We start from the raw sequence: 23,677 nt of genomic DNA on the forward strand, positions 1-23,677 counted from the left end.
CTCCCCAGAGGTTAAACACCTTTGATTCCCTTTCTACCACCCCACCATCTACCAGGACCATCCCCATTTCCCTAAACCGCCCTGTTAGGGACAGGGGTGGGGGTGGAGGTGGGGGCGGGGGTAGACAGCCCAGAAGGGTGTGGGGCTCTAAGTCCAGGCGGGGGGGCTTTCGCCGAGCTCTTTGGAGAGGGAGGGTCTCTGGCAGGGTTGGCACCTCCAACCCCCACTTCCCTGCGACCCCTGGCTGGAGGCCTCCTGGTGGGTCTGAAATAGGTGCCGAGTGCCTGGTGTGCAACTGTGCGTGTCACAGTGAGCATACTTGTGAGCTTGCCTACGTGTGTCACTGCGGGCAGAGATAGATGCGATGGTGTGTGTGTGTGTGCTGGCTGAGTGTATGTGTGTGTTTTGATAAGCATGTAACTGAGAGCCTGCAATGTGTGTTTCAGGAGCTGCGTATGTGTGAGTGTGTGAATATCAGGTGTATGAGAGTCTTCCAGCAGGACTAAGGCCTGTCTGCCTGTGTGTGGGTGTATGTGCTGGAATACGAGCCCAGGGGGTCTGTATGTTTACCAGGGTATTTGCATGTTCAGGTGTGCACGTGGCTGTGCACGTGCCTCAGTGTGGACGGCTGGGCACATGTTGACGGATGCCCAGGGTTTCATAACTGTATGTCCTCTGCCTCTCTGCGTGCCTATGACTGGGCATGTGGCGCTCCCGACTATTTCTATGACGTGCGCGTGTGTCGCAGTGTGTGGTTGTGTCGTAGGGTGTGTCGGGGTTGCCGTGTGTGTTGCTACAAGTGTGTCTGCATTTTCTTGCGTCTTTCTGGCTGAGGGTGTGAGTGCCTAAGGCTTCCCCTAAGTGTTTTTCTGGGTGCGTGTGCGATAACGTGCGTTTCCCCCGTCTTTAGAGCGTGCGTTTGTGTTTTTCTGGGTGTTTGCGCCATGGCATGTGTGCTCGGGACCTTGGCGATCAGTGTTCTGGTGTTTCTGTGCGTGTTTCTGTATTCCGAGCGTGTCCTTGCGTCTTCCTGGGGTCTGCGGCCCAGCCCATGTTCCGTACATGCGACTTGTCCTAAGCGGGCCCGTGTGTGCGCGCCCCTGTGCCGTCCTGTGGGGGGAACGTGTGCCAAACGCACGCGGGGTACCTGTGCCCGTCTAGCCAAGAGTGCCCCGTGTGCGCGAGCCGGTTTCCGGGACGCCGCGGTGGTGGGGGGCGGCCCTGCGAGGGGCGGGGGTCACCGGGACTGGCCGGCGCCGGCCCCGTGCGCACGAAGGCGGGGGCGGGGGGCGGAGGCCGCGGGGGGGCGGCGGTACGAAAAGGGCGGCGCGCGCGGCGGCGGCGGCAGCTCGGCGGCGGCAGCGGAGAGCGCAGCGCGCAGCCCGGTGCAGCCCTGGCTTTCCCCTCGCCGCGCGCCCGCGCCCCCTTCCGCGTCCGCAACCAGAAGCCCAGCGCGGCGCCCGGAGCCGGACCCGCGCCCGCGCCGCTCCCGGGACCGCGACCCCGGCCGCCCCGCGATGACCGCGACCGCAGCCCTCCTGCCCGTCCTCTTGCTCCTGCTGGCCTTCGGCCGCAGTGCCCATGGTGAGCACCCCCCGGCGGCCCGGCTCGCGCCCCCTCTGGGGAAGGCTGCGACGCCCCCCGGCCGCTCGATGCCCCGCGCGCCCCGTCCCGTGCGCCCCGACTCCTGCCCGTCCCGCCTAACCCTAAACCCCGTGCTGCGCCTGCCTCGCCCTCCTCGTCACCCTCGCATGCCAAAGCCCGGCCCGGGAGTCCCGGGGGGCGGGGAGGAGTGGGACCCCGGCCCCTTCCCGCCCCGCAGAAGTGGCGCTCGCAGGGTGTCGGTGCGCCGAGAGAGGAGGTATGGAGAAACGAGGTGATGCTGGGGAACCCTCTGTGGAAATGCTCTGAGGTGCAACTTTGGGGGTGGGGGTCCCTGCTTGCGTGTTTGGGAACAGGTCTGTGGGGGCACTGGGAGATGACTTTGCCGTCGTAGCCCAAATTCCCAGCCAGGAGCCCAGCCAGAGTCCTTCCTGCGTGGCGTTTGTCTACGTGAGGGTCTGCGACACTTCTGTCTGCAGCGGCCATCTGTCTTTGACATCGAGAGAGTTGCCCCCTTCCCGCAGGGTCCCCCCACTACCACTGCACCAGTGGTTAAGGGGGGCTGTCTGAAACGCTGGAGAGAGTTAAAGTAAACACACACAGTAGGTGCCTGTTAAAGTGTCAGGATCTCCAAATAACGTCAGAATTGCAGCCCACTTGGCAAAACCCTTGCGCCTCCTTTGAACATGAAGAGTCTGGGGTGGGGGAAATTGGGGAGTTTGTCCTGGGTGCCTGGTTTAACTGGGATTAACCTTTAAAAAATCCAGACGCCTCACCTGTGAGTCCTCCAGGTGAACCAGTCTGGGCTTTTCCACAGCTGAATACCTCAAAATCTGCTGCCCCTTTTGGGCCCACTTTGAGGAAGTGAGGGTTTGGCTGAGTGCTTAGGGGTCAAAATCTGTCCATCCGCTGTCTCCTCAACCCTGCTTTTAGGATTTGATGTTTGTAATTTCTTTGAGGGAAATGAGGGTGTTTGACCTGGTCCTAGGAACTGGACAGTGTACTGTGGTCACTCCATAACAGGAACATGGCAGAAATTTTTTCCTGCGTGAGTTGAGATGAAGTGCCTACTGTGTGCGAGGCTGGTAGGACCCGCAGAGGGTCGTAGGCTGCCTCTGAGGAGGCTGTGGGCTGTCTGGGCTTCGCCTCGGCCTCTAGGGCCTCTTGAGGTGAATGGTGTAACCTTTCTTGTGCCCCAGGAGCTGAATGCTTCCCGGCCTGCCACCCCCAAAATGGATTCTGCGAGGATGACAATGTTTGCAGGTAATGGAGTGTCTCCCCTCCCAGGCAGCTTGTGGGGGGACAGGGTAGAATTCTGGGGAGTCATGACGTCAGGCAGAAGAATGGGGGGGCCTCAGCCCCTGGACTGCAGCAAACAGCTTCCTCGCCCCCGCAGAAAAGGTGGGGGGAGTGCGGAGGAGAAGAGCGTTGGGGGGGGAGGGGGGAGGGCGGCGGAAGTGGTGGGGACTGGACGGCCACAGCTCCTGTCTGCTTTCTCAGAGGTGGGGTGGCAAGAGAGCCTCTTGCAGGGTGAGACCACTGCAGGCCGCTGCGGCAAAACGCAGTCCTGCCTTTGGCTCTCGGGGACCCCTCTGCCTGCTCCCGGCCGGGCTCCTGTTTAAGCCTCTCCATTCAGGTGACTGGTACTGGCTTCCCGGGACCCACCGGCCCAGCCCTGTGCAGAGACCACCATGGGCTCTGGGTTCACAGAAAGCAGCCTGGGCTCCTTCTCTGGCCTCTTTCCCCAACTCATGTGTCCCTGTCTTTCTCCCCCACCCCGACCCCTGCAGGTGCCAGCCTGGCTGGCAGGGTCCCCTGTGTGACCAGTGCATGACCTTTCCTGACTGTGTTAACGGACTCTGTGTGGAACCCTGGCAGTGCATTTGCAAGGACGGCTGGGATGGAAACCTCTGTGACATAGGTTGGCACGCACCCTGGCCCACCCCCAACTCCACCCCCAACACCGTGCCCCCAGCCACCTCCTCACAGCCTGGTGGCTGCCTCCCCTCCCCCTCTTGCCTTATCCCAACACACCCAGCACTCTGTATGGTAATGATCTGTTCATACACTTCCCGCTGGTGCCAGGAGCCTCCTCACAGGTAAGGACACAATTTTGCTCCCCTCTGCACCACCAGCACCCAACACCAGAGAAGGCATGGGGTGGGGGGGTTAGAGGGTGTTGCCAGTTGAATAAAGAGTCACCAAATAAACACGCCCACAAAGCTGGGAGAGTGGGGAACCCAGAGCTGAGAAATCTGTCCAAGGGCACTGAAGCTCAGGGAGGGAAAAGGACTCAGGGGGTCGAAGAGCCAAGACTCTATAAGAAATTCACACATGAGACTGTTAAGGAGGCTGTAACAAGCAAGCAAGCAGTGGAGGGAGGTGGGGGTGCTGGGTGCTGAGTGGTGGAGGCCGCAGGGGCTGAATCAGAGCTACTGGGACAGGACTGGGGGCTGTGCTGGAAGAAGTCAGGTATAGGGGGAGGTCGGGGGTCAGGAAAGGCTGAGAAGCCGCTAAAGGGCAGATTGATGTTATCTGTTGATTCCATTAATTTATGCAATCTTTGTCCTCCATTACCCTGGGCAGTTGAGAGTTGGCTGTCGCTGCATTTTCAGGCTGCGAAATGCTCATCCGAGCCCATCCTCGTTTGGCAAAACCTGCCCCAAAGCCTAGGCAAACTAAGGTCCTCTAGAAAACTCCCAGCAGTGTAGGCAGCTCCCGAAGGGCCTCTGCCCCTCGGTCCCCAACGTCAGCAAAGATGAGTGGTACTGATAGGGAAACTGAGGCTTGGGGAAGCAAAGGTGTCTGCTCTGGACACCTAAGAAGTCTAGGAACAGCCAGCTCTAGAACCCTCCCACCGCGGCCCCAGAAGTGAGTTAATTCTCATCTCAAGTGAGTTAAGGAAAACCGAAGAGCAGGTTGTTATCACCCCTGCCCCAATAACCAAGGCAGTGGGCTTTCAGAACCAATATAGTCTCCGTCACACAGTCTCAGGTCCTTAAAGCCTGCCCCCCACCATGGTGCAGGCTTTTCTCCACAGCTGACTCATACTCTGGCCAGCAGAGCACCCCTAAGTACCTCTGTGCTGTTTGGGGGACCCAAGGGGTCCCAGAAAAGCTGCCGTTTGGGCTCAGGGCTTTTAGCCTGGAGCCCACCCTCTTTGGTATGGGAGCCCAGGACCCCCCTGCGGAGTTTTCCAGACAAAAGCTTGGACGGCTGGGTCCAGAGGAAACAGCCCTCCGGGTAATTGCCAGCCCTCTCCCTTTTCACCCATCTTTGAGGCTGTCACGGCCACAGCTGCTGCCCCAGCAGCCAGAGACCCCTGGCCGCTTTCTCCTGGTGGCAGCTTAATCCACCCGACTTTGGGGTGGGAGGCCCAGGAGGGGAGAAGGTGGGCTGATCCCCGCTGCCGAGGCTTGACACTGCAGGCGGGGAGTAGGGTGGTCGCCACCCCTTGAGCTTAAATGTAAGATTCCTGGTGACAGGAGAGCTCTGAGCGGGGAATTAGGAGCCTGCCGCGGAGGCTCAGTGCGCGAGCACCCGGCGCCTTCCCGTAATGATAAATCCTCTTTATGTTGTCTTGCGCCGCGCCGGGCTCCCGAGGAGCGCGCCTCGTGCACTCTGGATCAGCTTGGCGCTCAGGCTCTCCCTTATTGATTGACTGCTACCTCCCCGCCACGAGTGTGCGGGGCTCTTGAAAAGAGGGAATAAATCTGCACGTGTGTGGCCTCAGCACCCGGGACCTCCGCCCAGTCCGCCTTAACTGGCTGCGTCTCTGTTTGGCCCTGGCTTTCTGTTTGGCTGAGGCAGCAGCTTGGAGAGTGGAAAACCAGAGCTGAAGGGGCTCTTGGCGATGGGCCAGGGAGAGCCCCTCCTTTTCCCGGTGGGGAAGGTGAGGCACGGTGTGGGGAGGGGCTGAACTCGGCAGTCGGCTGGTCATGGGCAGAGAAGGGGGCTCTTCCTGGCCCGGCTTGGGGGCTGGGGTCTCCCCCCTGTCAGAGAGCCCCTGACCCAGGCCCCTTTGTTCAGCCCGTCCCTGCCTCGCTGAGCCCTGAATAATGAAGTGTGCGTGCCGGGAGGTGTGAAAAGGCGGTGGAACCATCCCAGTGTTCACGGAAACCCGTGCTGACAGGAGAGCACGCGATAGTTCTAATTTCGCTGCCTTCAAAAGATGCAGCCTTTTTTATCACGGACCCCCTTAGTTCAGAACCTGAGAGTGGAGAGACCACCGGGAGGTGGAGGCAGTGCTGGGGCTAAATCAGGTTTCTTGGTTCCTGACAGGGGGCTTTACATCTCATTTCCCTCCTGCCCCTCTTTGATGGAAAAGTATGAAGGGCAGCTGATGTTTCTAACAGCTGGGCTGCACTTGCCCCGTCCCTGAGCAGCAGGGCCCCGCTCCCGTCCTCTGTAGCGAGAAACTTGTCTGGAGGAGACAGCCATTGGGGAGGGAATCTTGACTCTGCGCGGTTTGTGGGGAGGGAAGGGGTCGGCGGAGAAGGTTGTGCTGCTGGACCCAAGGGGAGACCTGGTGCCAGGAAAAGGGCACAGCTGTCCTGGGTTGACTGTCAGTGAGCGGCTGGGACTTTCTGTCTCTGACCTGATGCCAGGAAGCCCCTTCTGCTCCCTGAGCGGTTTCCTCACTTGGTTGCTACCCCCTCTCGCTCAGGACCCCACTGGGTGACCCTTGGCAGTGGCCACAAGCAGAGACATCTAGGCAGCTCACCCGGGGTCCCCCTGGGCCAGATGGAGAGGGGTCCCCTGCCCCCGCCTCCTTCCAGCCTCTGTGCTCCCCCTCACCTCCCTGTGGTTCTCCCTCCTCCCCCAGACGTCCGGGCTTGTGCCTCAACCCCCTGTGCCAACAATGGGACCTGCGTGAACCTGGAAGACGGCCAGTACGAGTGCTCCTGTGCCCCTGGATTCTCGGGAAAGGACTGTCAGAAGAGAGATGGGCCCTGTGTGATGGATGGGTAAGTATTCTCTGCGGGCTCTGTGTGATCTGATAAATGCTGCTTTTGATTCCTGTTCCACACCCCCAAAGACCCTTTCAGCCTCACCCAGTCGGACCTGTCGCCTGACAAAAGACCAAGTAAGTGCTCATCCTGCGCCCCGCGGGTGGCCGCCCTGGATCAGGGTATTTATGGGGGAGAGCGTCATTTCCATAATTTTTTCAAACAATCCTGAAGGCGATTTCACATTCCCTTGACGTTCCTAAGTCCTGACGTGTGTGAATGACAGTAGATTGGGACTGTGAACCAGAGCTCAGAGCTGCATCATTTTCTAAAGGCAACATAACAAGAGATCAGAGTTCTGCAGCGCCTGAGGCTGTTTTTATGAAACCCACTCCCCGGATTGCAGGGGTGGGTTTGGGGAACTGGCGGGCTCTGTGTTTGGGTTTTCCGGGATGTCTTAGGAGGGAGCCTCTAGGCTGAGGAGGAGGGGAGAAGGGACGTCGGCCAGCACGGGGCGGGGATGGGGGGTGACAAGGCCCAGGAGCCGGGCTGGGGAGTCCAGCCCTCAGCTATCCCCAGGGAGGAGGGGGCTCCGGGGCTCTGGGCGGGGGGTACAACGGATGGAATGGCCACCAGCCTCTCTGGTGCCTCTGAGGTCAGCCGTTTCCGGCCCTTATCTGCTCGGCGCACTGAGCCAGTCCCACCCTCCGATGGGGCTTAACTGGAGGCCCAGAGAGATGGAGAGAGAGGCAAGAATTCAAAGCTGGGGGTGGGGGCGCCCCTGTCCTGTGAGGAAACTGGAGCTTAAATGCATTCCGGGGCAGGGGCGGGGCTGGTGGGGGGGTGCAGAGAGCCCCGGGAGTCACGCAGGCCACGGGCCAGTATTTGTGCAGCATCTAAAGACCAGTGTCCAGGAGGGGGCAGGGGAGAGGGTGACCGGTTCTGCCTCCTAGCAGGAAGGGGAAATACAGAGCGAGACCTTTAAAATATTTTGCTTTCCTCCCTCACAGACTCAAACCAGTCTGTCAAAATAGAGCCCGAGGTCCTTGAAATTCCTTCAGAGCCCGGGTCCTGTGTTGCCCTCACCCCTGAAGCAGCAATGCTGATTTCTTGCACTTAGAGCCCCTTTCTTCCCTGGAGTTTTGGCATTTATCAGATGACAAAGGGTCTGCTCGTTTAAAAGCACTTACATTAAATGCTCCGTGTGCTCCGCTCTGAGCAAACAGCTTTGGTCTGCAAGCTGCACTTGGGTGAATGGGCCACTATTAAACAGCCGGGCACAGACGCCGCTCCAGCCGGCACAGACAGAGCGCATATTTCTTTCACTGAGAGTCCCCAAGGGTTTCCTGCATAATAGCCTGCAGGCTCACTCCGCGGAAAGTAAAAATAAAAAATAATAATAAGGGGTCCAGGGCGGTGGTGGTGGGAGAGAGTGAGTGAGGGAGGGATGCCCTGCGTGGCTCTGCCTCAGCGGTCAGGGGTCCGGGGACAGGGACGGAGCCCAGGGGAGGGGCTCGCTGCAGCTCCGGGTTGTGACTAACTTTGCCTCTCTCAGCCTCAGTTTCCCTACCTGTCCAGTGACTAACCATCAGGCCTCTGGTTGGAGAGATGACCCAAGAGGTGGGAGAGGAGATAGGCTTCCCAGACCGGGAGGTCAGGCGTGTTCCAGGTTGGCAGCGTGATGGGGGTGGGGTGCACACCCCGCTCGGGGGTGCATCCCACCTCGGACACCCCGGGAGCCCCTCGCAGGCAGGGGTCCCAGTGCCCTGCGTGCCCCCTGCCCGGACCCCCTGGCTGGCACTCAGTCACTCACACCATGTGCTCTGAGCACCTGCCCTTTCATCAGGTCCCAGGAGGTCTGTGATGTGGCAGGAGCATCTGTCCCCCAGCCCCAGCATCAACGTCCTAGCCCAGCCCCCGAGGGCCCTTTACCGTGTCCCCTGTTCTGTTGCAGTTCCCCCTGCCAGCACGGAGGCAGCTGCGTGGACGACGAGGGCCAGGCTTCCCATGCCTCTTGCCTGTGCCCCCCTGGCTTCTCAGGCAATTTCTGCGAGATCCTTGTGACCAACAGCTGCACCCCAAACCCGTGCGAGAACCAGGGCATCTGTACCGACATTGGAGGCGACTTCCGCTGCCGCTGCCCCGCCGGCTTTGTGGACAAGACCTGCAGCCGCCCAGTGTCCACCTGCACCAACGACCCATGCCTGAACGGGGGCACCTGCCTGCAGCACTCCCAGGTGAGGTTCGAGTGTCTGTGCAAGCCCGAGTTCACGGGCCCCCTCTGTGGCCGGAAGCGCGCGGCGGGCCCCCAGCAGGTCACCCGTCTGCCCAGCGGTTACGGGCTGACCTACCGCCTGACCCCCGGGGTGCACGAGCTGCCAGTGCCGCAGCCCGAGCACCGCGTCCTGAAGGTGTCCATGAAAGAGCTCAACAAGAGCGCTCCCCCCCTCTCCGAGGGCCAGGCCATCTGCTTCACCATCCTGGGCGTGCTCACCAGTCTGGTGGTCCTCGGTACCGTGGGCATCGTCTTCCTGAACAAGTGCGAGGCCTGGGTGTCCAACCTGCGCTACAACCACATGCTGCGCAAGAAGAAGAACCTGCTGCTGCAGTACAACAGCGGAGAGGACCTGGCTGTCAACATCATCTTTCCCGAGAAGATCGACATGACCACCTTCAGCAAGGAGGCTGGCGAGGAGGAGATCTAGGCGGCGTTCCCGTTCCCACCACCCCCCGTATTCCCGCAGCGCCCACTCTATGCGGTCTGTTCTAATCTTTGTGGTGGAGTTTGCTATCCTTTGTGTCAATCTGGTGAACGCTACGCTTACGTATATTACCTTTGTGATGCTGTGTGACCAACGCAATGCCAGCCGACCCCTCTTCTCTCTTCTTAATGCATGATCAAAAATAATAATAATAAGAATTTCATCTTTAAACGAGTAAAAGAAATAAGTATGTTATTCTAAACTCTTAACAACTTAAAAGCAAAAAAATCAAAAAGACCAAAAAAAAAAAGGCAACAGAACCAGGGCTCGGTGCCGACGTCCCTCTCCGAGGGGTCTCGGTCACAGGGTCCTCGTGAAACCGTTACGAGTGCTGTACGTTGACCAATCACTGTGAAAGGGCTAAAATCTCTTTCGTTCGTTAATTCTCACACGCCACTTCCGACTTGCACTCACATTGACACCGCAATGCTTAGATCTTCCCAACCAAGTTGAGATTTTGCAGAGTGCAGCGGCCGCGTGTCAGGCAGAGAGGGAGAGCCCCGGGCTGGCTGCTGGGGGGCCGGGACCTCGTCCCAGCCCTGCCACTAACTCGCTCTGTGATCCTTGGCGAGTCCCCTTTCCACCCCGGGCCACCTTTCAGCCCCTCTACAAAGAGGGGCTTGACCACAGTGACCACCAAGGTCCTCTCTTGCCCTAAAACTCTGAATTAGGAACGAGGGGGTAATGAACCAAAACAGTTCCTGACCCTAAAAATTAGGATCTGATGAAGACTAAGTCTCATCCTGGGGTCCGAAGGCTTGGCCTATCCTGGATGTACACTTGACGTACTGAAATCAGTTCTAACTGCATTTCTCAAAGTGGGGAGCCTCCTGGCTCACTTCCCTTTGGAAACGATTGCCTTCTCTGAGTCGCCATGTGCAGTTGCACCCTACTTACCGATCCAAAGCCCCAGTGCTGCTCCTGACTTCCACCCCATAGGCTAGAGATGTCCCCTGAAATTTAATGCACCTTGAACCACAAGTGCCCCTGGCGCATCTGAGCAGCAACACAGCCCTCCCCAAGGTGTTCACAGGGCTCAGTGGAAATTGTTGCTTGTGGGGCATGTTCTAGCTCTGTGGCCGCAGTGGTACCAGACCTGGCCTACACAGCATGGATTCCATTCGTGTTGCTGAGTTAACATCCCTCAGATGTCGAAAGACCTAGCCAGCTTCTGAATGATAAATTTGACTTTTTTAAGACAGAGCATCTATCTTTTTTGCAAAAAATTGAGGGAAATGGGACAGAGCTCTGTTTAACTTTCCAGCTCTTAGAGTTGGGCAGCTAAACAGCCTTTGGGTACCAGTTATAGGAATATTTTTGCTTCTTAAAGTATTTGAATAGGAACCTATACTCGTAGCTTTAGTGAGTCTCACCTGCAGTGTTTACCTTGCTTGTCTCTAAGCCATCATCACCTGCGTCACCTCAGCCATTCAGATCACCCACACACACTGACATCGCCACCGCCATCACACCATCATCGACTTCATGTCTCTTCAGCCACCGGTTTACCGCCCCAAGTCCCTTGTCACCCTGATTCGCAGCCCGACCCTCATCTCCCCAAAGCTCTCGCCTGACGTCTCACCGAGCCATTGGCCCCATCACTCCAGTCCCTTCGCCTTCCCAGCCCCAGTTCCCCTCCACCCTCGCCACCTGGTCCCTGGTCACCTGTACCCCACAGTCCCGTTACCCCCACTGCTGACCCCTCCCACTCTCACCACAGACCCTCCCCACGAAGCTCCCCACCCTTCTCCTCCCTCTCCTCACAACAGTTCATCCTCAATCCCCAAATCCTGTCCCCACTGCTGAGCCCCCTCCCACTCCAGCTCCTGTCCCTGCCCCCTGCCCCTCCCCACCCTGGCTCCCCAACTCCCAGTCTCTGATAACCTCCTCTGGAGCCCCTCCTTCTCCTCCCCCCACCCCAGTCATCGGAGTCATCACCATCGCATCTCATTTTGAGTTTGTTTTAAGAAATAAAACTTAAAAAAGACAAAAAAAAAAGAACTGTTGGCACGGTCAGGCGGGCGTCTGGCACCCCGCCTGGCCCCTCTCGCGTGAGACCTTGATCGAGACCGCTAACGGTTCTGATCCTCAGTTCCCTCCAATGCGAAATTCTCAGATTGGACGAAGTGATCCAATTCTCTACTCCACTTACTCGACCACCGTGCTGTAGAGAACAGCCTCGTCCCCTGATGACAAAGACACCCACCCCATTGTTAACTTCTCCTTGACTAACGCCTCATCGGTTCATCCTTCATCCACCACCCATTCGATCAGGAAGCATCTCCAAGCACCTGCTGCGTGCAAGGCAGTGCGCAGGGAGCTGAGAGCACGCAGGATGAGGGCCGTCCCGGAGGGGCGCGGACACGCAGGTGTCCCCAGGAAAGCCCAGCGCAGTGCAGGTAAAACAACGTGGGAGTGGAGCGTCCCGAGCGGACGCCTCCCTCACAGCCCGACCATCTCACTTTCCCACGTTTCAAACTGTCTCTTACCAGCACTCGATGAGGCCGCCCCCCAACTCCACAGCGCCCACCCGCACACATCCCGCGAGATCAGAACAGGGTCAGCAGCCTCGCCACGGTCTTCACGTCACGCAGAAATGGTCCATTCCATCCTCTATGGGGTAACCAGATTCTGCTGAGAGTGTCGGGATCTCTGACTGCCCATCCACACCGCCGGTGTGTTTGGAGTAGTGTGTAGTTTACGCCAATAACGGAGAAGCTCAAAGACAGCCATCCAGGACATGATTGCCAGTTTGGTCCTCAGACTGAGAGAGGAGCGGGCGTGATGAGCTTGCGAGCAAAAAATTTCAAACATGTCAGTGATGTGCTCTTTTTAGCTTTTCCGTCTCTGCAACCAGACATGCAAAAAATTTTTGTTTATTGAAAAAATAAACAAAAACCAAGGGCTAGTAAAGTGTTTCTCTGGTTTGTTGTGCGCCGGGTTACACACGTCCCTCCCCGCTGGTGGTCTTTGACCCGGGCAAGAGGGTCCAGGGGCCCATGCTTTGGAGGGCCCTGCTCTGGCCCCATCCAGCCCTTCCCATGAGGCGGAGGAGGCTGCAGGCCTCCCAGGTCACACGCTGCGGTCCGGAGCACAGGGATTTCCTGCCTTTGGCCCCACCCCCAGGGCCTGCATGGGCCTCTTCTGTCCGTCTGTCTCCGATGGGTGGCCGTGGGTGGGTGGTGTGGCTGGAGCTGGAGCATGTGGGTGAGGGATGAAGGGTGAGGAGGTTCCACGTGTGAGTATTCGGGGCCCCCCCAAAAAGTGCTGAGGGCCAGCTCTCCCCCACCCACCAGATTCTAGCTCAGAACTCTGGGGGGTCCAAGAATTCCATGCCGAGCCCGGGCCTTCCAGGACTTAGAGAAAGCGGGGTTCCCAGGTGAGGAGGCAGAAGACGTTTTGTTTGCTACTAAGTCAGCAGGACTTGGAGCCTTTTAAACGTCGGCACGTCAAGTATACTCTTAACTTGGGCCTTGCTCGTGATGGAGGGACCGGCCTCTCTTCTGGCCCCAGGCCCTGGGCCACAAACACGTGCACTCAGCTCAGTCAAATCACTCACAGAGTGGTCACCCGAGAGGGGTCAGCTAGAGCTCCCACCAAAGGCAAAGGAGCCTCGGTCAAGTCCCTTATCCCTGCTGGCCCAGCAGGCCCCCCGGGGGTGGGGTCTCCATTCCTCCTTCTCTCCTCTGCCAGGTCACTGTCACTGCCCACCCAGCTGCCCCGCCAGGCCCCCGGGCATCCCCAAGACGCCTCCTCACTCGGCCGCGCCTCCTCCTTGGGCACCGCTCTCATCCCCTGCCCGGCCCACTGCTCTCGGCCCGGGAGGGCGGGGTGCGCGCCTCGTCAGTGCAGGGACGCACGGGGGACAGCAGGGCGGTACCGTCTCCGAGATGGGTGCTGTTCCGGGAACTAGAACAGAAAACAGGATGACAACGTTGAGGTTATAAATGCGGAAACTTCTACGAAAGGGATTTTTCTAGGAAAATATTAATTACCACAATTCCTCAGTGTGGTCAGTGGGAACCGCGCTGGGAGGGGTCCCCCAAGTGGGCCAGCTGTCTGTTACCTGATTCGGGGCCCAGGACGTTTGACCCATTGATGGAACAGGGCCTTAGACACAGTCCCAGGGCAAAAAAAAAAAAAAAAAAATGAAGGCCTTTCCATTCTTTTGTTAAAACTAGGAGAACCCCAATGCTAAAACCTGACGAAGTTAACAAAAATAAAGTCACTGTCCTCGCTCCTGAAGAAAGGAGGGAAATCTTCAACACGGTAACAAATCAAAACCAGGCAAGCGTTTCTGTAAAACCCTGTGTGATCAAGTAGAACATTCTCTGGGAAAGCAAGTCTAATCTAGTCTTAATAAATGTACCCATGGACAGCGAACACTGGAGTGTCCGGGAGGGAGGAAACACATTGTGTGTATGGCCGGAGTCCCCGCTGGCCAAGCCTGGGGTCAGGCAGGTGGCTCTGGGAGGAGAAACCAGCTGGCCTGTGGACTCGCCCCTTCCCGGGGGCTGCATGCCTTCGGGGTTGGGTCAGCAGAGGTGAGGGGAGGCTGAAAGGGGGAGCCTAGACGTGGAAACTGGGGTGCCTTGGAGAGAAGGGACTGGGCTGCTACTGTGTGCAGAGCATGGGCTCAGCGCTCAGTGGCCCCGGCCAAGAGGGCCCGAGGATGGGGAAGGCGCAGAGGTGGGGTGGGCGGGAGTGAGGGTGAGGGTCGTGCATGCATCAGGAGGATGGTGACCCTTGCACGGCGCCTCGAGCCTGGGCAGCCGGCCACTGGAACGCCCAGCGAGCTCTGAGTGCGGAAGAGACAGGGGCTACAAGTGGAGAAAGCGGATGGAGGGAGGCTTCCTGCTGGGGAGGGAGGAAGGGGGGCCCCCTGGGCCAGTCCAGGCTCCCAGCACAGAGAGGCCTGTTGGCAGCTTCGCGTGGTTCCAGGGCCATCCGGCCCCTGGGTCTGGGGATGCTGCTAAGCCAACTACAGATAATAAAATTCTTATGATCTCGGGCCCTGAGGCTGTCTTCCCTTTAGTGTCTCCACCCCATGGCTGAGGAAGAAAGCCTTGGCCCTGCATACCACCCATCCAAGAACCTCGTGTGGCTGACAGGAGGAGGGAGGGGGAGAGCCCTGCCCCAGGCCCCGGGCCTGGGGAGGAAATTCTCAGCTAATTCCCAACCTCGGAGGGCTTTGCCCTGCTGAGAAGTGTGTTTGGAACCGGAGACTCCTGCGCTGGGACCATGGCGAAGGTGCAAACGTAAGAGTGGACCAAATTGCAACCCCCAGAATAGGCCAAAAGAAAAAAAAAAAGTTTAGGTAGATGCCAGTGGGAATTTGATAAAATACATCCTTGATTTAAAAAAAAAAAAATGGAGCAAACTAGGAAAAAGTATGTATCTCCTTAATGTCATAAAGAACTTCTATCTTAAACAATGCTCGGTATCCTAATGATCAATAAACCCAAAGGCAGGTAAGACCATGTCTTTTGCAGCAGGAAAGGGCTCTGGCTTCAGAGTCAGGGAGGTCTGGCTTTGCACTTGGCTCCGGGCCGCGGGCCACCTACTATCTCCACGTCTACTTCCTTCATCCGCGAAGGAGCCGTGTCGCAGTCGGCTCTGGCCACCAGAACAAAATACCACAAATACCACAGACCTGGTGCTTTAAACGACAGGCATTTATCGTTTATTTCTCACGGTTCTGGGACTGGGAAGTTAAGATCAGGGTGTCAGCGTGACAGGGTTCTAGTGAAGGCTAGCAGATGGCCACGTTCTTGTTGTATTTTCACATGGTGGGGAGAGAGAGACAGAAACAGAAGAGCCAGAGCCCACTCCCTGGTGTCTTCTTACAAGGCCACCCATCTCAACTAAAGCCCCAACTCCACATACCATCGCACTGAGGGGCAAGAGCGCCAAGAGAGGACTTTGCAGCGGGAGGGGGACGCCATTCAGCCCATCCCAGGCAGGTAAGGAGTGAAATGTGTACCACGACGATTCTAACCCTTCCAGTCAATGTAATAAAGTGAGAGAAAGCAAAACACGGAACGGAGAGTAAGTGTTTATTAAAGGTGGTATCGCTGTCCACCACAAACGCTCGGGAGGCGGGCCTGAAGGTAACGTGAGAAGCTAGCAAGACAGCATGCCTGGTCGACACAGATGAAGCTGCCTCCCTGCAACATCCTGTTAAAAAAATATAATGGCCTGAGTAGCTAAGTCAATGTTATAAACATGCTAATATCCCCCAAATTAATTCACAAGTTCAATGCTACTTATTGGCATTAGATTATTAGAAAATATGATTTTAAGGTTTATCTTTTAAAAAAAGGAAGTGATAAGAATAATAATAAAAAATAGCAAAGGGGCAAGTTTGCACCATCAGATACTACAACCGAAAGCCATAAAAGTAAAAATAGTGTGTCTGTCATGAAGCAGACACGTAATATTGGTTTTCTGAATAGGGGAATAGACTAATGCATGCATGAATGAGAGCTTTGAAAGAATCTAATTTCCAGCCTCACCTTCTTATTTACAAATATAGAAAACAGACCAAAAGAGTGACTAGGCTGGAATTCTCAACTGAGGATGACTTCGCCCCTCAGGAAACATTTGACAATGTCTGGAGATATTTTTTGTTGTCAAAACTGGATGGGCACTGCTTGCGCCTAATGGGCAGAGACCAGGGAGGCTGATCCACAGTCTAAAAGCCCCAGGGACCCCACAACAAAGAAGTATTTGGCTTCAAATGTCAGTGATGCCCAGGTCGAGAAGCCTTGGTTTAAGACGGCAGGGCAGGAACGGGACGATCATGACAAGAGCACACAGATGCGTCTACGCAGTCCGCACTGTGCTGAGCACTTCACTCCATGCCGCTCCCCCGCCGCCCCGCTTTACTGAGATATAATTGATACGTAACATTGTGTAAGGTTAAGGTGTACAACGTGATCATTTGACACATGTGTATATTGCAAAATAATCTCCACAATAGGGTTTGTTAACACATCCTTCACTTCGCATAATTACCATTCTTTGTGGTTATAGTGAGAATATTTAAGATCTAGTCTCTTAGCAAATCTCAAGTATACAATAGAGCCTTGTTAACTACAGTCACCACGCTGTGCATCAGAGCCTCAGAACTTACTCATCTTATACCTGGAAGTGTGTACCCTTTGACCAACATCTTACCTCCTCATCTGCCAGCCCATGGAAACCACCAATCCACTCTCTGTTTCTATGAGTTCAGCTTTTTTAGATTCCATATATAAGTGAAATCATACAGTATTTATTTTTCTCTTATTTCACTTAACCTAGTGCCCTCAAGAATAACCTATGTTTTCACAGATGGCAGGATTTCCCTCTCCTTTTCATGGCTGAATAATATTCCATTGTGTGTGTTGGTATGTGTGTGTATATATATACACACACACACACACACACACATTTTCTTTATCCATTCATCCATGGATGGACACTTAGGTTGTTTCTGTGGTTTGGCTACTGTGAATAGCCTTGAAATGAACAGAGGGGTGCAGATACCTCTTTCAGAGAAGGATATCCTTTCCTTTGGATATCTATCCAGGTGGGATTCCTGGATCACATGGTAGTCCTATTTTTAATTTTTTGGAGAACCCTCCATGCTGTTTTCCGTAGTGGCTGCACCAATTTACATTCCCACCAACAGTGCACCAGGGTTCCCTTTTCTCCACACCCTCACCAACACTTGCTATCTCTTGTCTTTTTGATAACGCGTGCTAAGGACTTTAACAGCATCATCTTATGTAATTCACTCAACAACCTGAGAGGTAGATGATATTATCTTCTAGTGCTGCAGATAATGAAATTCAGGCTCAAAGAAGTGAAAACACGTGCCAAAGATCATCTGGCCACCAAGTGGTTGAACTAAAGCCCGCATCCGTTTCTCCAAATGTTGATGCCAGTTTTCTTTCCACTCCCTCATCCTTCCTTCTATCTTTGAAAATAATTTTCCCCCCAATTTCCTTAGTATCAGCAATTGTGCTTCACTGAGAGTCTCTGGGAGACAGGTAATCTCAGTCTGCCATTCCCACGGCTCATCAGTAAGAATCCTGAGTCAAATGAGCATCTATCCTCTGCCACGTCAGGGTGGAGTGTCTCTGCTTACCTCCTGCTCCCCCCACTCACCAATGACGGAGCAACTCACTCTGCCTGCAGTGCCTCCCCTGACCCCCAACCCCACTGCCTAGTGGCATTAAGATGTCACTCTGCCAAGTTGTAGGTAAGAATGGAATTGGATCGTTTGCCACAGTTACTATCAACTGTAACAATACCTACCACTCATAGTGCTAAGGCAGGGCAATCAAGGCTTCCTTTTGATCATATCAGACATCTCGGGGATTCCTGGACGTTGGCTCTGAATTAATAGTAATTCCTCTGAACCCAAAGCATCACTGTGGTCCACTAGTCAGAGCAGGGGCTTTTGAAAGTCAAATGATCAGTGAAGTTTGGTTCAGGTCTGTCTCATAGCGGGCCTCGTAGGTCCTTGAGACCGCCCTGTGGCTATGCCTCCAGTTGTGGGATCCATAATTGGAATAGATTAACTCAACAAACATCAGAATCCCCACGTTGATTCTCTGACCCATGAGGCTATTATGGTAGGAAAGGCCAAGTGGAAGCCACTAGACTACCTCTGTCTATGAAAATAGTACACCAAAAGTCATGTTGTATCCTTGGAGGAGTTGCAGAGATTGGTGCCACCCTAAAGGGCGTGGAAGACGCAGGAGTGGTGATGCCCACAGTCTCCTCATTCCACTCACCTACTTAGTTTCAGAAGAAAACAGACGGGTCTTAGAGAAAGACAGTAAATTATTATAAACTTAATCAGGTGGTGATTCCAATTTGCAGCTGCCTTTCTAGCTGTGGTTTCATTGCTGGAACAAATCAGCAAGTGGCCTGACACCCGTATGCAGCCATTGAACTGGGAGATACTTTTTTGTTTATACCTGTTAGTAAAACCACCAACCAGCTGGCCAGGCCAGCAGTTCATCACCACAGTCCTTCTACAGGGCATGTCTGTCTGTTCCCCGGCCCTGTGGTAATCTGCCCCCCAGGGATTTTGCATTGAGGCTATTCTGCTGGTTGCACCCGGTGAGCAGGATACATTGGTAAAACACTTGCAGGCCAGAGGGCGGGAAATAAACTCCACAAAAAATTCAGGAGTCCTCCACCTTGGTGAAAATTCTACATGTTCAGTAATTTGGGAATGTGTTGATCTATTCTTTCCAAGGTGAAGGACAAGCTGTTTCATCTGCTATCTCCTGTCAACCTGAGAGGAACGTAACTTCTAGCGACCTCATCGGAGTTTGGAGGCAACACATACCTCATCTGGGTGTGCTGTTCTGACCCTTTTACTGAGTCACCTGAAAATCTGCTGGTTCTGAGCAGGGCCCAGGCAGGGGAAGGCTCTGGAGCAGGTCCAGGCTCCCGAATGAGCTGCTGTCTCTTGGACCACGTGATCCAGCAGGTATGATGGCGCTTGGAGTGGCAGGGGCAGGAGGGGATGCTGTTTGGAGTCTCTGGCAGCCCTCCTGGGTGAATCACAATGCAGAGCATTAAAGTACCGGAGCCAGTCCCAGCCTTCCTCTGCGGGTGGGCGCTCTCCGTTTGAGAGCAGCTGAGAAACAAGTTGTGACTTGCCCCTGGGCTTTCATAGAGGCTGAGCTCTTGGCTGTGTGCAGCCAGGCTACCTGCCGTGGACGAGGTGTCTTCTGACCTACAAAGCCTTAGAGCCAGGCCCCCACAGCAGCACTCCATCATCAGATGGAAGTGATGTCTATAAGCTGGGGTGCCAGTAAGACCTTAAGGCAAAAGTAAGTTGCAGGGGTGAGTGACCCAGATCTCCACGGCCCCTATCTTTGTATCACCTTCTTTATCAGTCTCTGTTTATGGCTCCACGGGGTGTTCCTATAAACTTCCAGTTAAGTGAGGGAAAAAAATTTCCACCCTGGTTTATAGATGGCTGCGAGTGATATAAAGTTACCATTCCAAACTGGACAGCTGCAGTCCTTTAGCCCTGTTCTGGGACAGCCCCGAAGGCCCGTGTGAGCAGAAGTCCTACCAACGGGCAAAATTTTGATTGTTCCTTTTGTCTAGAAGGAGAGCTGGTCAGGGAGCCAGGTCCATATTGGCTGATGGACGATGACTAATAGTTCGGCTGGGTGGTTGGAGAATCAGAAGAAACACATCTGAAAGACTGAAGACAAGAAGGTCCGAGGAAGGAATACGTGGATGGACCCCCTCAAGTCGGCACAGAGTGTGAAGATACTTGTGTCCGATGGGAATGGGCCCCGAGGGCATCAAAGGGTGACCTCAATAGAGGGAGGATTTATTTACCAGGTAGATAGGATGGCCCGGCTGGTGGTCCTGAGTGTTCTTTCTCAGCCGCAATGTCACCGTCCCACGGGATCAGGAGCAAGGCTCCTGCTGGGAGGGAAGGAAGCTGCGCACGATCCCAGCATCAGTTACTTCCATTCTGCAGGGTGAATCTTCTGCAGCTGCTGCTGAGTGCCCAGCTTGTCGGCAGCAGAGACCCACGCTGCGTCCTGACACAGTGAGCGATCCCCGGGGGGGCATCTGACGACTGGGAGGCAAATGGATTACACTGGCCCGCTTCCACCAGGGAAGGGGGGAGCGCTTCGCTCTTACTGGAACAGATGTTTACTCTGGATATGAATTTGCCTTTTCTGCCCCCAGTGCTTCTGCCAAAACGAACATCCCTGGATCCACAGAACGCTTCCATCACGACACAACAACGATTCCGCTGAGCTGGACGTGGAGATGCCATCTGGCCACTTGACCTCCCCATGGCGCTGAGTCAGCAAGCAAAGACGGGGTTACTGTACTGGCTGGGGCGATGGATGCTGACTGTCGAGGAGGACCTGCACACTGGGGGAACAAGGGGCAAGGCTGAATTGCACAAGGTCTCCTCGGTGCTTCCGATTACTCCCAGGTCCTGTGATTAAAATCAGTGAAAACTTTGGTCACTCTCCCTTCCAAGATGGACTGCATTCTGTCTATGGAATGTGTATCTCTCTCAATAAACTTGCTTTCACCTAAAAAAAAAATCAGTGAAAAACTATAATAACCCAGTAATAGCCCAAACTCTTCACGAATAAATGCTAGGGCCACTCAGCAAAGTGAAGCACCGTGAGTAGTTGAGATGCTCACTGAAGGCAGAGGGACTATGGAACGGGTATGGGAAGAAGGCAGTTATAAACACCAGCCCCGACTGCGGGACCTGCTGCAGGAATGATGGCTGTCATCATCTGAGCATCTTTTCCTTACTTTGCCTATGTCCATGTGTACATATGCCAAATATTTTCGTCTCCTTCCCCTCTCTCATCTCCTTATCACCTACCCTGAGATGAGGCAGCCATCGTTAGCTTTCTCTCTCAGTATTGAAGTTACAGGATTTAAAAGAAGGTGCATGTCCAAGTGCCGGCCGGGTGAGTGTGTTTCGCTCTGTGGTGGAGGCTCTGGGATTGTGCAAGATACTCTTATTGCCAGCTTCACAGGCAACCAGGACCGACCGAGGTCTGTTTACCCTTGTGGGGTTCCCGCTCTGGTTATGGTCTGCCGTGCTCTAAATCTCCTCTGCCTCCACATTCCTCTGATCTTCCTGCCTGCCTGCCCTGTGTTCCTTGAACTCCAGCGTCGGCAGTAAAGACAACAGACTGCAATGCGGAGACTGCTCGCCAGCCCCCACAGCTGTGCAGGTCAGCTCCCTCTCTCTCTGGCCCCTCTCTCTGAGCGGTTCATTGAACCCTGACCAGCACAGCTCCCAAGCCCCGGCTCTCGACTTCCACGTGATCCAAACCTGCTCCCGGAGAGGGCTTTAGAGGAGACCTGTGCAACAAAACCACACGCCAAAGGGTCTTACCTTCATTCAACTGGGCGACACGTCCCAGACTCCCCTACGGGCATCACCCTCAACCCACAGCCTGAAGCTGTTTCCCGCCCAGGCCTTGTAAAGGTTGCTGTCGGATTCCCAGAGGTCACAGTCTTGTGCGATCATGATTTTTTTCATCATTTTCGATGTTGGTGTCCAAAAGAAGTTTAATTACCCATTCATGGAACAGTTGCCCTCATTTTTAACATCTGTCATTTAGCCTTTTGTTTTGTCTTGTCTTGTTTTGTTTTGTTTTGTTTTTTGCCACCCCCCACCCCTTCCTACCAGCTGCGAAGAAAACGGAGAAGGGAGAATTGACTCATGATAAATACTGGGCTTAATTGTGTATGATTAAGTGAAGAGTGAAATGCCAAATGTTGCAGGTTGGATTCCCCTGGAAATATACTCTTAAGTGGAGATTCATGTGCAGGAGGTTTGCTGAGAAACGCTCTCAAGATCAACACCTACGGCAGGGGTTGAGGGGCTCAGGGTATCAAGGAATCAGAAGAGGAGGGTGGGAGAAGGCTGGGCTGTCAGGCAAGCTGCAAGGGCCTCAGGTAACCCTGCGGGGTGTTGGAGCTGGGGTGGTCCTTCAGGCTTGTCCCACGTCGGAGGAAGGGGGCTCGTATTGACCAGTCATGGGATGTGGGCTGCCCCAGAAAGAGGGCTTTGCCCTTGAACCAGGGGGTTCTCTTCTGCCAAGGGCAATGGTAGGGGTGAGGGGTGGGAGTCAGTCCAGAGCTGGCAGCTACCAACAGCCCCAGCCACTGGGGAATGAACGTTCTAGCCCCTAAACGTACCCAACACAGTCCAGCCTGGGGGCCGCCAGATTTCACTTGCTTCACATAACGCCTTCTGAGAGCTCTGTCCCCAGGATTCTAAGGGCCTCCTCTCCCAGGGAAACTTGCAGGAGGAATATTTTGGGGTGAACTCGCTGCCCCTGTAGCTGCGGCTGACCTGGAGGCCACGCCCGATGCTCAGTGTCTCCCACTCCCCTTAGGTCTCTCTGCTCCCCATGTAGTACCTGCCGTGGTCTAGGTGGCCCACGGGTAGGGCACCCAGACCCTCGCGCCTGCGGGGTCTGAAACCTTGGTCACCACGCCCTTCTCGGGCCAGAGTTGCTGCACATGTCCACTGACCACCAAACAGGGCAGAGGTGTTCCAAGAGGGGCCCAGGAAGTAGCCTGGCTGCCAAGTGTGAGCCTTCCTGTTCCCACAATTTAATTGAAACCCCATCGCTTCCTGATACTCACACTCGATTTCTCCTGCCAAGTGGCGACTCCTTCCTTGTTCACTGGACTCTTTGCCCAAAGAGCTTGAGATGACTGGACGGCCACTGAGCCTGAGCCCTAGTTGGGGCGGGGAGGAAGGAGGGCCTCAGATAATCCTGTCTCTATAGAAGCAACGATAAGATTGGACAAAATCGTCGAAAACAAACCTTTCAGAAACTGGAAATTAACCAAACTCAAACAACAACCTGAAAGACACTTACGCAAGAAAAGCTACTTAACCTTGGTTGACAATGGTACGATCTGTACCATTTTAACCTGAGGCTGCTCCCACCTCCCTGTCCCCCAACTCACGTGGCAGCCATGAAGACCAGCAGCCTCGCTGCTGCTGGAGAGAGCTGATCTAATTTGGAGCTCCAGAGAGAAGCCCCTTGTCCGGGGGCACTGTCGAAAACAATTGCCATCTCGCCAGAAAACAATCAAGCAAGGCCAACATCACAGCTGCCCAGGACTGTAAGACAGATTCAGGAAGGCAGCAAAACAGCCTGAAATTTAAAAGAGAGACCTGGGGAATGGGCTAGCCACAGGGGGCTTTGATAAGACCACACGTACGACCTGGGAGGCTGGGCACGTGCATGTGTCCAGGAAACGGGAAAGGCCTGGTTATATCCTTGGCTCTGGCTGACCGTGGGGTTCCATTCAGGCAGGCAAGGAGAGTCAGGACCAGCTTGTAAACTGTCTGGGCTTTGAATGTGTGCCTGACCACACCAGGGGGTGGAAGCCTTCCTGGCTCAGGGTGCTTAAGCAAAACCTCCAACCAGCTGTTGGCTGCCTACCAAGCTACACTTACCCAGATCAATTTATAGGAAGCCAGGATGACAATGAAGCCAAAAATTTTTTTTTTTAAAGCAGAGACATTAATGTTTACACACTAGAGCGGAGACAGACTCTAGATAATTCATCCAGGTTATTCATGAAACAAACAAATATATGCAACAACAACCCCTGGGGAAGGCAAATCAGAATCCAGATTTGTTACAATAAATTATCCAAAATGTTCAGCTTCTAACAAAAATTGTGAAACATACGAAGAGGACTATGCAGTTACACACAAGAAGAAGCAGTCGATAGAAACTGTCCCTGAGGGATCCTAGGTGTTGGACTTGGTAAGCAGAGCCTTAACACCAGTTACCATGAATATGTTTAGAGGTCTAAAGG

The 23,677-nt window shown here is 54.8% G+C and overlaps 1 protein-coding gene across 3 annotated transcripts; it reads left to right on the top strand.

Moving 5' to 3' along the window:
- Positions 1-1,349: 1,349 nt before the first annotated feature.
- Positions 1,350-9,484, top strand: DLK1 (delta like non-canonical Notch ligand 1). Of its 3 annotated transcripts, none has more exons than XM_031454316.2 (6): positions 1,353-1,584; positions 2,802-2,865; positions 3,393-3,523; positions 6,428-6,569; positions 8,506-8,788; positions 9,008-9,325. In XM_031454316.2, exons 1-6 carry the CDS (start codon positions 1,518-1,520, stop codon positions 9,254-9,256), a joined length of 936 nt encoding a protein of 311 aa, XP_031310176.1. In that variant the 5' UTR covers positions 1,353-1,517; the 3' UTR covers positions 9,257-9,325. The 3 variants fall into 3 exon arrangements, with proteins under 3 accessions (XP_031310173.1, XP_031310176.1, XP_031310177.1); XM_031454317.2 differs by having other exon boundaries at positions 1,354-1,584; positions 9,014-9,484; XM_031454313.2 differs by having other exon boundaries at positions 1,350-1,584; positions 8,506-9,325.
- The last annotated feature ends 14,193 nt before the right edge of the window (positions 9,485-23,677 follow it).

The sequence above is a fragment of the Camelus dromedarius genome, chromosome 5 (genome assembly GCF_036321535.1).
Source record: "Camelus dromedarius isolate mCamDro1 chromosome 5, mCamDro1.pat, whole genome shotgun sequence".
Classification (NCBI taxonomy): Eukaryota; Metazoa; Chordata; class Mammalia; order Artiodactyla; family Camelidae; genus Camelus; species Camelus dromedarius.